This window comes from Electrona antarctica (genome assembly GCF_951216825.1).
Source record: "Electrona antarctica genome assembly, chromosome: 16".
Lineage (NCBI taxonomy): Eukaryota > Metazoa > Chordata > Actinopteri > Myctophiformes > Myctophidae > Electrona > Electrona antarctica.
Genome location: NC_136797.1, coordinates 19,400,955 through 19,415,943, shown reverse-complemented (window position 1 = coordinate 19,415,943; position 14,989 = coordinate 19,400,955). Strand labels below are relative to the sequence as shown.

The 14,989-nt window shown below is 42.4% G+C and overlaps 1 protein-coding gene across 3 annotated transcripts in view; it reads right to left on the bottom strand.

Annotated features, from left to right (window-relative positions):
• The window catches only part of LOC306939921 (histone-lysine N-methyltransferase EHMT1-like), a 38,873-nt gene that overhangs the window by 3,026 nt on the left and 20,858 nt on the right, over positions 1 to 14,989 (bottom strand). For all 3 annotated transcript variants that reach the window (XM_079524736.1, XM_079524738.1, XM_079524737.1), the window contains exons 7-24: positions 14,069 to 14,140; positions 12,669 to 12,774; positions 11,789 to 11,926; positions 10,633 to 10,919; positions 9,839 to 10,071; positions 8,700 to 8,909; positions 8,532 to 8,614; positions 8,340 to 8,446; positions 7,354 to 7,476; positions 7,062 to 7,160; positions 6,619 to 6,723; positions 6,046 to 6,200; positions 3,705 to 3,875; positions 2,644 to 2,788; positions 2,400 to 2,477; positions 1,293 to 1,408; positions 845 to 931; positions 147 to 225 (exon numbers count right to left, since the gene is read on the bottom strand). In XM_079524736.1, the coding sequence (XP_079380862.1) occupies positions 147 to 225; positions 845 to 931; positions 1,293 to 1,408; positions 2,400 to 2,477; positions 2,644 to 2,788; positions 3,705 to 3,875; positions 6,046 to 6,200; positions 6,619 to 6,723; positions 7,062 to 7,160; positions 7,354 to 7,476; positions 8,340 to 8,446; positions 8,532 to 8,614; positions 8,700 to 8,909; positions 9,839 to 10,071; positions 10,633 to 10,919; positions 11,789 to 11,926; positions 12,669 to 12,774; positions 14,069 to 14,140 (2,394 nt within the window). The remainder of the gene's footprint in view (positions 1 to 146; positions 226 to 844; positions 932 to 1,292; positions 1,409 to 2,399; positions 2,478 to 2,643; positions 2,789 to 3,704; positions 3,876 to 6,045; positions 6,201 to 6,618; positions 6,724 to 7,061; positions 7,161 to 7,353; positions 7,477 to 8,339; positions 8,447 to 8,531; positions 8,615 to 8,699; positions 8,910 to 9,838; positions 10,072 to 10,632; positions 10,920 to 11,788; positions 11,927 to 12,668; positions 12,775 to 14,068; positions 14,141 to 14,989) is intronic.

Here is a 14,989-nt window from a genome sequence, read left to right as displayed (position 1 = left end):
TAAAACAGGCTTTACTCTCCTTTGTGGTGGTGTTTTATATAATTTTAAAAAGAGCGCGCGCGCGCACACACCACACACACACACACACACACACACACATAGCTGAAACTGCTATATATACTCATTATACTGTGTTAATTACATACCTTGGAATCCAAGCTGAAAATGTAGGTATCATTTTCCCTCATTTTTGCTTCTGCCTCCGAGATGATCTCCCCCACATACCTATGTAAATACATTAGGTTCATCAACAGGCCTACATCTGGCTAGACATGTTGTTATGCTTCAAATTAGCAATAACTTGTAGATTGGCTAGTTCTGCTATCGAACAATGTATAGGTTAAAGTGGTAATGCAATCACCAATTGTTGAGTGGAACGGTATATTTTATTGAAATGTTCTTGTTCTCATAGAGACTGGTAATTTGATTTAAACAAAGCATCTGCATCATGAGTGCCTCTATTAGACTTTGCAAGAAACAACAATAAAATAATTCACATTATACAACAGGTCGTTTCGAGGAAGCAATCTGATTTGTTGAAACAGCCTTCTAGCCGTTCCTTAAGCATTTAGCATCACGGAACACCTAATCAAAACAAAGAACTCGAAGTCGTAGTGGCTTCAACTAAAATGCTCGTAAGGGAAATGAGAGTGTCAGCTCCGTATCTGTCCGTGGCGATTTCCCTTAATTCACCATGGTCATCAGAGAGCAGGCATGCTATAGGGAGGACTAGTGCTAGACAGAACACTGCTCAAACACTGCCCAGGAATCTGTCTCCCAGATTAAACCGTTTTCTGCACTAAGCTTGAATTGAACAATGAATGAATAGATATTCTGTACTTACTCGCATACAAAGGTCCATTGCGGTATGTCTTGCATTGCCCGAACACCCCAGCCCTTCTTATTGGTCTTGAAGAGCTGAAGTCTGGTCCTGGAATATGAAGATTCTCATTAGCAGTTGTATCAATTGTTTTTCAAAACTGAAAAATGAACAACAGATGCCAAACTATCCGATTCTTTGCCAATGCCAACACACATGAAGATTCAAACCCTAATCGTAACACACATTTGGCCATAACGACTGATATTACATATCTGTACAAATTAAGGTAGGTCTCCATGAACCATGTACTATCTGTACATAATCCAAAGATCATTCCCACACATACTGACATCTGGTCCCAAATTTAAGTCAGATGACAGCAAGCAAGATTTGGAGCAAGAGGAGGAGGTTGATCTTTAGATTCTATAAAGTACCACATCACGATGTAGTTGAAATGCAACTTCAGTACCTTAGTCCATTTTGTACTACACGGTTCTTACAGCCCCTCCAACAGGAACAGGCATGGTTACACTCAAAGATGAACGGAGGGTCTTCAAGGTAGAACTCTGGTAGCAAACGACCTCCCTGAAGGTCAATAACAATAGAAAAAAAGAGTGAGAGTGTGTGTGTGTGTGTGTGTGTGTGTGTGTGTGTGTGTGTGTGTGTGCGCGCGCGCGCGCATGTAAATTATGTTATTTCACCGTGTTTGGGTGAGATCGCGTTCTGTGCTATTGGGTTACAACTCGAACAGGGCTGAGTCGGCTAGCTCGGTCGGTGGTGGCTCTCGTTGCTCAAGTTCGATTGAGACGGCACCCCTCCTTTGCGGTCTACGGGGAGGATTTCAGTGTAATACAGATTTTGGGGTTTTCTAGTGGTGAATGTACGGAAACTCAAATGCCAATCCGTGCTAGGTCACCGTGTTTGGGTGAACCGGGTTGCTTAAATAGTTGCCTACACGTAGCTACACGTGTTCTCTTCTCTATTTGCTACGTTGTTATTGTACTGCGGATGGAAATTAATTTGAATCCATGTCTAGATAGATAAAGTAAAGTAAACTAGCTTATTTAAGGTGGATTTATACATCACACACAGAAAAGAGACAATCTATAAGCTTATTTTGTTGTGTTGTGATGCATTATGAGCTTTGAAGATCTTCTATTCAGTGTGCAATGTTTCACAAACAAGTCATGGCTATAATTGTAGTTATAGCCTTGTAGCAGTTTTTCAACTTCTCCTCAACAGCAGGGACGTCGCTGACGATTTCCTTCTCGCATATATTTGTGCTGCCCCCCCTCCCGACGAGAGTGCTACGTTATGTCATGCAGATCGGCTACTTTCGCCGTTTGTGAGGTCGAACACATGGGCGTGCGTTATTACGCGGCGGAGCCGCAGAGAACATTGCTATTGTGAGGGTCGGCTTGGCACTTTTTGGCACATTTTGTTGCCCTCCTCGGCATGTTGCCCTACTTGCAGGGCGTATACGTAGCGACGGCGCTGCTCAACAGTACCCATCTATTTACCATAGGCAAATATCAATCCACAACAGTTGACATGGTCATATTCTTTTCAGCCTTACCTTGTCATACCAACATCGTAGACTTAGTTGTCCACACATGCAGACACTAGCTGAACAGTTTTCTTCACACACACAGTACTGTGGGCCAAAGGTAAAGAAGGAAAGCAGTTATCTTCCGATGCCATGTATCATAAACCTGATGTATACTTAAAGGCAATACTCTGTTGATCTTTGCCAAATTCACAAAAGCAGTTTATTTCTCTTGGACATAATGTTAATGCCCATGGTGTCCTGCTTGACTCACCTGTAAGTGTGTGATGTTCCTATCAATATTCATGGGAGAAGTGACACAACACTCAGGGACGTATTTATAGTTGTCTGGATAAGTGTCACTGTCCACAGAGTTGACACAGGGAATTGGAACTCTCTCATGTCCCCGAGCTATGTCTCTGTAAAGGAAACAGGAATTGGCAAAGGTGTCAAAACAGCAGATATCTCCTTGAATGACACCTGTTCTTCATTGCCATGTTGTCCTATTGTAAACTTAATTAATTACCATTATTGCGTTATTGCATTATTGTTACCGTTTTTAATTGTTCAAGCACTACAGTATGTAACATTGTTTAAGAAAGTTCTATACAAATAGTTTTATTTATTATTAGTGACTGTAGGTTACTATGAAAACATGCATTTCCGTGTGTCAGTCACGCCTCCATATATGGTCCCGCCTCGTGTCATCACACCTCCATATATGAAGCTGACCTGTTCTGACATTCCATATGTTGATCTGACCTCATCAAACCTTGTACACTCAAGACACACTAGTCCATATATGGCCAGACCTCATCAAACCCTGTAGCCCAGCAGTCTGCCGTCACCCAGGTGGATGCGTGCACGCGACCTCGCCCTCAGGGCGTCTTACTGGTTATTATTATTATTAGGATGCACACACAGATTAGACACAACATGTGGCAACAACGGTCGGACATGCACTGCTCTGTGCTTGCGGTTAGGATTTGAGGTAGGTTGTCAGTCTAATGACAGTCGGACCAATAGTATGTCTACTCTAAACTGAAGTCTGTACCCTAATTATTATAACATGGGTAGTCCAGTCCCAATTACTAGAAAATCGTCTGATCGCAATTATTTGAGATTGCATAAGCACACACCAAAGCACCAAACAGCTATTAGAGAAAGAGGCTTGAGGTGCACACCTGTAGCGCACCAGATGCAGTGCATCAACAACACGGTCCGATACCGGGCTAGATGAGGCTTGTATCGCGTTGCCATTTGTACCCTCAAACGTCTTGTTTCTTTACACACACACACACACACTCTATTGGACAGTTAAAACATAAAACTGACCTGTAAAGGATTATTTCCGCATTCTTAGGGGACGAGAGGTTTTTGGCTTCTCTTTCCCTCCTGTTAGCTTGCAAGATGGCCCAGACTTTGGAGCTGTGGTTGCAGCAGTCTGGAGGAGTCTCTCCCTCTCGATTCTTCAGGTTGACGTCAGAACCTCGAGACAAGAAGAGCCTGGAAAAGAGAAACCCCCCACTTAAAATTACCCGTTTACCTGGAATCCTAGTTTCTTTGAAGCACTCAGTTGTTCTAAACGCCTACATTTTCTAATGCCTAAATTGCTAATTGTAACAAACCAAGACATGCCATCGTACATCATAGTAATTTACACTTGTAATAGTAGGTTTACACTTGTAATTTACTAGACATACAGAACATAATTAGACTAAATGACACTAGTATAGTGCCATTTAGCAGCGTATACTACTGTACACAGTATTACCTGTGTTTGTTACATCACTGGAGGCAAACCTCACGTTATTCCTAACTACTGTAATTAAATGAAAATGGAATGTTTCATCAACATTTACATGACTTTTATAATATAAAAGCAATCATATTTCTGTAGTTTCATACGTATAATTCAGGTCAGCCTGCTTTAAAACGTTGAGAAAATACAATCCAAAAACAAAATGAACAAAAGGTAAGGGTGCACCGATGTGTTATCCGTACATCGGCAACGGCCAATATTCGCCTCGTTCACCGCTATCGGCGCATCTGTAAATAACTTGACTTTCACAGATGGCATTGGCCAATGGTATGTTTTCTGCAGCCTGCCAATCTGTCATCTGCAGTTCCCAACTATATCCCTAGGGGGTGTTATAATACCATACTCACACACTACACATGCCAATGCAACAAGTGCACATGCGCATTGCGCAACAGGTACTGCATGGCTTCATGTTTACATACAGACAGAGACAAGATGTCGGCTATGTGGGATTTCTTCACTGTCTCAGAGAAAGATTTGCAAGACATGTTCCAATGAAATTTCAAGAGGGGGTAATACCACCAAGGATTTCAACACCACAAATCTGAAGGGTCATTTGGAAAGCAGACACATCAATTGACATGTTAATGTAGTACAGAAAGTTAAAGTTGTAATCAGAGGATCCTATTGTGTTGCACAGCAAGCTAGTAGTGACTGTGATGATTATTTTGACTGATTATTCCTGCAACTAAACTTCAAACTAAGGGGGACCGGGCATTTGCAGTGGTTGCTCCCACTTTGTGGAACGCCCTGCCCCTTGTGTTAAAAAATTATATGTTTTACTTGACATATTGTGCATTTCAATGTTTTGCTTTCTCTTGTTGTTCTTGCTCTTATGTTTTAATTTGATTGTTTTACCTTGTTGTCCACTGTACAGCACTTTGTAACAATGTTTTGAAAGGTGCTTTATAGATAAAATGTACTTACTTACTAGTGCATCTTGACTTGAATATATACAGTATAATCCTCCCTAAGGGTTTATGCTAATTTGTAAGGCTGCAATTGCAAGCATCTGTAGGCCTGGGGTTACTGTTAAATCAAATGTTTGGCTGAATAGGTGTCCCTGTCCATCCATGGCATCTAAAGTTACACTTGTAACAGTACTGACCATGATTCTGGCAACAATACTGACCATGCTACCGAGTTACTGGCCATGATATTACTGACCAGGATACTGACAGTGACAAGACATCAGTTTGCAACATAAAGTTATGAAGGGTATTTAGCTGGATGTCAAGCAATCGGTCTTCTGTAACAGGTTATATTAAATAACGTTAAACTAAAGATTGTTCCATAAATGTGATTGAATATGTGCTCATTAAAAGATAAGAGTGATAAAGGCTGAAGTAATTTAACATTGTGCTTTTTAAATAATAATTTAATTATTTTCCCGGCACAAAGGGGAAAATGAATAACAACAAAAACAATCGATATCAGCCAAGAATGTCCATATCGTTGCATCCCTGACAAAACGCCATTACGTAATGCTCAACATTATTAAGTACATCATTTGGATGTACACAGTAAAAACACTCACATTGTATAGTGTGCGCGCACGTGAGAGTGCGAGTGTGTGAGAGTCAAAGTTGTACGATTTGTCACACACGTTACCGCAGTGAAATTTGACCCATCTCTTGGAGCGGTGAGCTGCAGCCATCAACTAATCATTTGATTAGTTGATTTGACCCCCCAATCCAACCCATTGAGTGCCAAACAGCATCATTTTTACAGTCTTTGGTATGACCCGGCCGGGGATCGAACCCCGACCTCCCAGTTTCAGGGCGGACACTCTAACCACAAGGCCACTGTCTGGTTGTGTGTGAGTGTGTGTGTGTGTCCATATCCAGTACTCACAAGACACATTCTGTCCTATTCTCACGTGCAGCGATGTGAAGAGGGGAGTCACCGTGGACGTTGACAGCTTGAAGGTCACAATGTGCATCCAGGAGCAACTGTGCGATGTCAACACTGCCACTGAACGCTGCCCAGTGAAGGCAAATGTTCTCCTCCTGAAGATGCGACAAGAACGATGCCACATATTAACCACATGAACCCTAGCTTTCCTATTCTGGGCATGTCAAAAAGAAAAAAAGTCTTTAACTTCAAGAGAAAAGAAAATGTGTGATACGTCTTATTTTACTTTCCTGAACAGATTATTTAACAAAGATCCACAGAATTGTTTATTCATAAGCTTAATAATACATTTCATCCAACTTCTGGTTCCAGTTTGCCTCCCAGTGCCTGACATATTTGCCAGCCGGAATTGCCAGACCATAAAGTCTCTGTTCTTTTCTTTTATACCTAGCATAGGTAAAAAGGCCTCCTTTTTAGCTGCTCTACCGCCTCTGGGAAAATGAATTTCCCCCATGGGATAAATAAAGGTTTCTATCTATCTATCTATCCGATATAATTAATCCAGAACCTCACCTTGTCCCTGATGCTGATGTCAGCCCCTTTAGACAGAAGCAGCTTCACCTGGTCCAGGTGCTTGTATTCTGTAGCCCAGATCATAGCCGTCCAGCCACCATCATCCTAAACAATAATCGAGGAGATCAAAGTAAATCAATTCTTCAATGACATAACACGATAAAAAGCCTAAAAGAATTAACTACAATTAATTCTGCAAGAATGAGTAAAGAAATTTGAAAAAAGTTACTGTACAAATGCTAAAGTGGCGAATGGAGATTCTGATTGCAAATTTAAATCCTTTTTCTCCATAGGATGGAATTAAGTAAGTAACCAAGTCACTTTTAAGTTTGTGTCCGAATCAAAAGTGGTCCTTTGGCGATTAGAATGAAGTTTCCATTAAGACAGGGCACAGCAGTGATCACAGTATGTGTCACTGACACTGAGAAGCAGTACATACTAACCTGACAGTTGATGTCTACCAGTCCAGAGAGAAGGTACTCAACAATGTCGTAATGACCAGACTTTGCCGCTAGGTGGAGACACGTGAACCCCTCCACATCCTGAGGAAATGAAAACAGCTCGCATGAAACCTCAACAAAAACCTCAACACATTTTAATTAAAAAAAATAAACAGACTCCAGTGTAATTATTGACAAATTGTTCGAGATTATCCTGGCTGCCTTGAAAGTAAAATTATAACTTAATTGTGAATTAATCAATTTAGCTGTTGGACATTGAAATTAAAGTTCTTACCCTGTGTCTGGAGCTGGCTCCAGCTCTCAACAGGTAGCATGCTGTGTCTATGTGGTTGTTCTCACAGGCCTCCATCAGTGGTGTACGCTGGTCCTCGTCACACATATTTAAGTTAGCACCAGCCTGAATGGGACACAACACAAACATGGGTTATTAATACTTATGTACTTATGTAGGGGCATGACATTTTAGGGACGTTTGGCATGAAACAAAAACATGAAATTCAAGAATTTCTGTACAAAAATAAGACAAATTATCACAGGGCAATCCACAGTCCTCAACCGCACAACGCAGTATTGTCATTTTATTTGTATGGTCAGTGAGTGCATTTGAGGGGGGGAATAGCCATGATAGTGGCAGGTTTGTGGAAATGATGCATGCATGCATGCATGCAAGCACGCAAGCACGCGCTCGCTCGCTCTCGCTCGCTCTCGCTCGCTCGCGCTCGCTCGCTCGCTCGCAAGCACACAAACAAGACGTTGGCTGAGAGAGCTGTCTAAAGAGATGAGTACTATGTAAAACACATGGCAAGCACAGACCCTTGGGCTTAAGGGTGAACCAGCATTCTATGCAGGGCTGCAACTATCCATTATTTTCTTAGATATATACTATCGACTTAATTTCAGATTAATCAAACATCGAGAAGCGAATCAACAAAAAAAAGTAAATAGACTTTTTTTTCTTCAATTATCCAAATTGATTAATATGATGAACCACTTTTTACCAGCTGCGAAGCAGGCTTGTAAAAAAACCTGTGTGTGTGTGTGTGTGTGTGTGTGTGTGTGTGTGTGTGTGTGCAGCTGGTAAAATATGACTGTCATTTTGGGCTTGTTTCAATTCTTTAATTTGTTTTTTTCAATAATTAAAATAAATTATCTATAAATTGATTAGTTGGGTAGCTGTTGGACCACTTATTCAAATGAAGTGATATAGATGTATAGATACATTTTATGACATTCAGTACTAGGTGCAGGACAAGGTCTTACCTGTACGAGCATGTGACAGATCTCTTGGTGGCCCGTCTCAGCTGCAGCATGGAGCGGTGTGCGTTTATTATGGGTCTCCATCTTGAAGTTGGGGTCTATTCCGTCCACTGGAATAAACAGACACATTTTCCATCACAAGACAAACTAGACAATGTGTGGAGTGAGACATTTGTAATAAGGGGGTTAACGCACCTAACATCAGCACTACTTTCTTGAGCTCTCCTTGTTTGGCTGAGATGTAAAGCTGCTTGGGATGGAAGCGAAGTTTCTTGGGTCTAATTAGAAACAAAAAGAAAATCAACAATCAAGGCAGCACGTAATGTTATGCAAATCACATGATACTTTAGAGATAAGACTTACTTTTCTGTATCAAGGGCCAGAAGAATACTGTCCAGGGTTTCCTTAGGTGGTCCTTGGAGGGTTACAGGAACCTCCCCCATCCCAGCCAGAGCTACACCTATCTTGGACCCTCCAGGAATTGCAGAGGTATCAATCCCCTGTCCAGAACAACTAGGCAGAGAGCTGTCTGCCCTGCCACCCACCTCACCACTTACAGCTACGTGAGATGTACTGCAAAGATAAAGAAGACATGTTTAAAAGTACATTATTTTGAATATCGGTAATGGTAATTATAAAATACTACTCAAAGTTAAGTGACTGGTTGTCTAAGTGTAGGACCGGCCGCAGTGGTATCTGCAACTTGAACTTAACCGAGATGTCAACCCTCGTGATCATGAAAGAGTATGGATCTAAAGATCCCTGTACAATGTAGAGGTAGTTTGGTTGTAAGGCCAAATATCCTGGTTCATACAGAAGTTGCTGGTGGCGGGAGCGGGCAGATGATCTTGAAGGTTCTAGTCTAAAGGTCTTTACACATTGGGGGAGCTGTTGGGGGGGAGTGGGGCACTTGTGTGCTAGCAGCAGCCACCTGCGGGCTCCGCCAAACTTTGGTCAACTTAACTGTCATCGCATCTCTGTATGTATTTAATCGTTTTATGTTACCGACGGCACGGGTGGGCGGCCGTGGATCCCAAATGACTCTGGGCCCCAATGCAATTGCGTTGTCTGCATCACGGTAGTAAAGAAGTGGTGGAAAAATCTGAAGCATACCAACATCATAGTGCCGGCCGAATATTTTCCATTTTCGGGTCGTTTATTGGCGTCGCATCGCTGATTTGCCGGCGGTTAGAGATTGTGGTAGATTAGGGGTAACGCTGATTGCATCTGACCTCAGGGTGACGGCCACCCTTAGCACTAGATGTCTCAACCGGCTCCATATATGGAGCTCTAGATCAACCACACCCAAATATGGAGTTTGTGATGTTGGATAGCTCCATATATGCATATGGAGTACCAATATTCAGAGGGTAACTATCAAATATCAGTATGACATGAAGGTGAATTTTGAAAGCCTTAATTACAGTCAGCATTTCTTTGTATATTTCAGTAATAGGCCAATTATTTGTATGACGTCAACTACAATTTCTACAAAGTCCTACCTGCCAGTGGTGGTGTCCGCCCTACCCTCCAGTGCCCCAGGTGTGGCCGGTCCCTGTGTGTGTGTCAGGGGCACCGTGGAGGTGGTATCAGCGTTGGCGATGGTGACCTCCTTGGCTTTGCCCGCCTCCTCTCCACAGTGTGGGCAGAAGCTCTGGCCTCTCAGCACCGAGGCACAAGCACCATGGAATCTGTGAGAGATGCTGACGTCGGGTTGGCACTCCAGGAAGGTTCCCTATATGGAAAAGCAATAACCAGGCGAAAATGAATGCCAAGATGAAGAACCACTACAAATTACCTGGATCTTGGCTGAAAACATTCATAGGTTTGTATATTTCCCCTTCGCTGCATCGTCTCTCTTCAGTTAATTGTCTATATGAATTACAATATATGATACGTAGCTTGCAGAGTTAGTTCAGTCAGATACTCAAGGGGTTAATATTCTGCATTACTATGTGGGTGTATACAGTGTTATGCAAGACCAACATGTCATTCGCTGATGTGGCAATCAGCTGACCAATTGGGCGGGGTATTTAAGCTCACCTAAGACTGCATTCTTCTTGGAAGAATAAATGAAATGAGTACTGAAAGCATGGTAAGACCTGCACCCATACGCTATTTCCAGCATGTCCACTTATTCAAAAAGGTCACAATACACAGGACTGAATACTGATGCGCTCACCCCCTGTAAGTGCAGCCATTTGTTTCACCAGATACCTCAACCGTATCCTTGTGACGGTATCCTTTACCTAGTCAATAAGATGCCATTAACATGTAGAAGAGTTGATCCACTCACAGCCCTGCAGAAGAAGCCACAGCCTGGGCAGCACTGGTGCTTCACCATGCCACTGCGGTGGTCCTCGCACAGCACCAGCAGCTGGACAGAGTTGGAGGGACGCATCATCTCGTGCTTCAGCACGGCGCCCTGGCAGCGGCTCAGCAATCCGTCCATGCTCTCCGTGGCCATGCACTTCCTGTCCGCCAGGATGAGGATCTCTCGGCTCTTGGGCGTCTCCATGCGACAGCTGCAGAGCGGCAGCTCCTGAGCCAGGTCCTCCTGCACCGGCAGGCCGGTAGACGCGCCTGCTCAGTAGGGGGTGCGACAGTTAATCACACACATTTTTGGTTATTTAAAAAAATAAATCACACCCGTGTGAAGTGAAGGGCGCTCTTATCATCATACATCATTCATCACATTCCGTGCTCAGCCAATCAAATCATCACATTCCGTGGTACAAACACACAAAGCTGTGCATAGGAGGGGCTAGCGCCCTTCAAAAAAATCATTAATTGATCATTTAGAAAGACTAGAGGTTCATGCCGCTACGCTGCCCTCAAACCTATGTGGCACTGCCGATCTGACCGATATGCCCATTGCCCATATATGGCTGTATCTGGACAACCCCAACTTCGACAAGAGGGCACGCCAGTGCGCTCAGTGCCAATTATGTCATAGTGACATGAGAGTGATGACATGGTCCGCCGACCAGACAGCAGCCGGTCCTCCCATTAGCCATTTAGGAGAATTGATTAATAATCAATCCCTATTTTGGACATATTATAATAATGCGGAAATCTTCAAAAAGATGAGAAGATTTCTAAAATAAATGAAAATAGCTGATACGCAAACTCAACTTCATCTGTAATAAAGATCAGCATTTATAATCTATAAGAAAATAACCGATAGCAGTAGCCCTAGTGCACAGAATATACAGTAAATCTGTTCATTGCAAAGCCGCAACTTTGAACTTTACACTTGATTTGACAGCCCCACCCCCCTCCCCCAAACCCCCACCCCTTTTCATTTCTAACACTTAATCAACATGCAATCCCTGCTTGACCACCTATCCAACCACTGCAGAATCAATTCCTAGCATTTCAGCAGTTTCAAAACACCATGAGAATACTATTACCGGTATTATGAATTATTATGAATTCATTTTAGCTCTGACCTGTCTTCTGTGAAGAAGCAGTGGGTTGTTCTTGGGCCATGGGGTTGTCCGACACTGGGGAAATCTTTGTGCACTCTGTACTGGGTTCGGCTGGTGCCTGAACTGCTTCCTCCTGGGGTTCAACTGGAGCCTCGGGGACTGAAGGAGTGAAAGGGTCAATATTGCACCCATACATGCATGTAATCCCTTTATTTTAGATTGTTTTGTAGTAATAGTACAACAAACATTACAGAGACTTTAGTTGTTACTGTACAATACTTTAAAACAGTTGTCATGTCGCACACATGCTTAAAATAGCTCTTATTTGCACCGCCCTCAATATCGTAACTCTTCTATTAGATGGCTCTGGCCAGTTCTGTGTCAGGCATGCCCAAAAATGGAGTCCAGGCCAGGCTATGAAGTCAGTGTTGTGATGTCATGATGTCATCATTGACATCTCAGGGTACTCCTTAGGTTTGTGATTTTAAATCGATATTCTTTGGAGATTCAACAATTTCTCACTTGGGGGATCACTGCCTTGAGTTGTATGAGAAGCAGTTTGTCTAAAGTTGTTTTAGAAAAGTGCAATCTATACAAATAAAGTTTATTAGTATAATTATATTATGATATACATTATATTTTATTCCCGTATTGAAAAAGAAAGGTGCTTGACCACAGTGGGTTGCTGTCCATTGATGGTGGTGCTGAACCACTCACAAATCGATGCATGTCGAGTGACATTTGCTTTCCTTAGTTTGCCCATTTTGTAACCATGTGGACCCTAACCGGTACATTTGGTTAGACTTCCACACTCTCAGGGTTACATTTTACCGTAGGAGTGTAGTGCTGGGGGATGGTACCGTTACCGTAGAAGTGTAGTGCTGGGGGATGGTACCGTTACCTGACTTGACTTTTATCTTCCTTTTCCGTTTCCTGGAAGGCCTAAGCCAGGCGTTGTCTCCCTTTGTTTTCTTTTTCAATTTCCTCTTCATACTGGATTCGGAGCTCTAAAAGGTGAAGTGAATTTGTAATTACCAAAGTGAATTTGACTGGACAGAAGGCAATTTGTAGGGCTGGCCCCAGAATTAGATTAGATTGGACTTTAATGTCCACAGAGGGGATTTGTTTTCACAAATCTCCCTCTGGGTCAAATAAAAGTGTAATCTAATCCTACCTGGCCCCAAATATTTGTTCAATAGGCTGCTATTCAAACATAATTTTAATATTCTGAAGCATCATTTTTATTTTCTCTCTTTTACATTTGAATCATTACACAGCCATGTCACACACATGTGCACGCAGGAGTGCATCAATTTACAATTTAGGCATTTAGCAGACGCGATTTACAGTAAGCAAGAACACCACATGGTAGTACATCAAATACATACAAGTACATACAAGTAGTCATCAAGAATCATAGGCAAGCTAAGAATCTAACATCTGTCTAACAGTAGAATATCTTCTGTACAGTGAAGCTATGAATATACACTATAGAGTGCTATGTCTACACTTTCAACATGTTAGTGCCACTGGCTGCTTGTGGGTGTTTTGGCTAGTATTGTGACACTTGTGTAGGAGTGACTGTCTGGGGTTGTTTTCTTTAAAATGTTTCCATTAACAATGTTGGCATAAGTTAGAGATTCACAGATAAAAATCAAATATGTTTTACATGCTTAGATCAGCAACAATAGCCTAACTAGCCCTTCACATTTTCTTCCTTGTAGAGAAAAAGATCAACTATAGTGCAACTTTCACAAGTTGACATTTCGTGGTTTTACAAAATAACTTCATATATTGTGCGAGTGTCTCCCGAGGGGTGGCTTACTGTTTTTAGCCTCCAAGTATTTGGATATTTTCTTGGAAAATGTGCAGAATATTAAAAGCTTGACTACTGGGATCTCTAGTAATTTGTCAGTTATGAAAGATTCAGAGTTGTGCCTTAATTATGTCATAAATACCAGGCACGGAAGCTATGGCTGCGTGACGTAGGCGAGGCCCAAGCGGGTAATTTACCTGCGACATCAGTAGCCTCGGGTGCATAATTACAATGGATGATATATCGGCGAAACCGATCGCTCTAGTCCTCATTAGTCAATTGATGATATATCGGCGAAACCGATCGCTCTAGCCCTCATTAGTCCATTGGAGACAGGTGCATACAGTAGGTACTAAGATCAAAGTACAGCATGAAAGGCAATCCACGTACTGAAACTTCAACAGAGACTCATTTCCAGAGGGTTAAAAATAAGAGAGACATATTTTAACATTGTAACATGCACTCCCTCCATTGGCTGATCTTACCAGGTCTGATTCGGTGCCTTCTTCTTCGCCTTCATCTTCTGCAGACTCCTCAGACTCCTGCTCTTCTCCCAACTGCACACCATAGAAAACAACAAAACTCATCACTAACACATCACAGGAACCCTGCCTCATCCTCCCTGATACAGTTTGTATGAGAACATTGAAAAGGTATGTTTACTTTGTCTCATACTTTAAGGGATGTTCAAACATAGCGTCTTTTTGAGGGGCGCTAAACTACATCATCACCAGAATGGTGAATATAAAAATATCTTAGCCATTCACCGTCATATGAAGCAAAAGATTCTACGACTACAGTGCAAATCAAGAATTGCAAACTGAACGGAAAAAGGGGGTAATGCATGCTGATAGTAGTAAAAGAAAATGATGCATTAAATGGTAAATGGTGCATTTATATAGCACCTTTATCCAAGGAGCTTTACAATGACTGTGAATTACATTCACCCATTCACAGATTTCACACACATTCATACACACACACAGACGGCAGATGAAACCATGCAAGGCAGTGCCTTGCTCAAGGACACTTCGACAATAACTCTGGGGGAGCCCGGGATCAAACTGGGAACCTTCCGGTTTCCAAACGGCCGCACTAACTTCTGAGCCCCTGTCGTCCATTTGGACATCATGATCAATGGCACAACACCTACTCAAGATCTGACCACAATCCTCCGGTACCTCGTACTTTTCTGGATAACAATATCCCTACATGTAACTTTAAATGTGGGTCCAGTACACAGTGTAATTTCACTGCCAAATGTGACACCAGACAACACTCTCTCTCTCACAAGTAAGACTGTCGTATTCTCTCTCCCTCCCTCCCTCTCTGTCTCTCGCATGCACGCACGCTCCACATTGTAATTAGCAGGCAACAGTGCAACACTCTCTCTCTGTTTCTAGCTC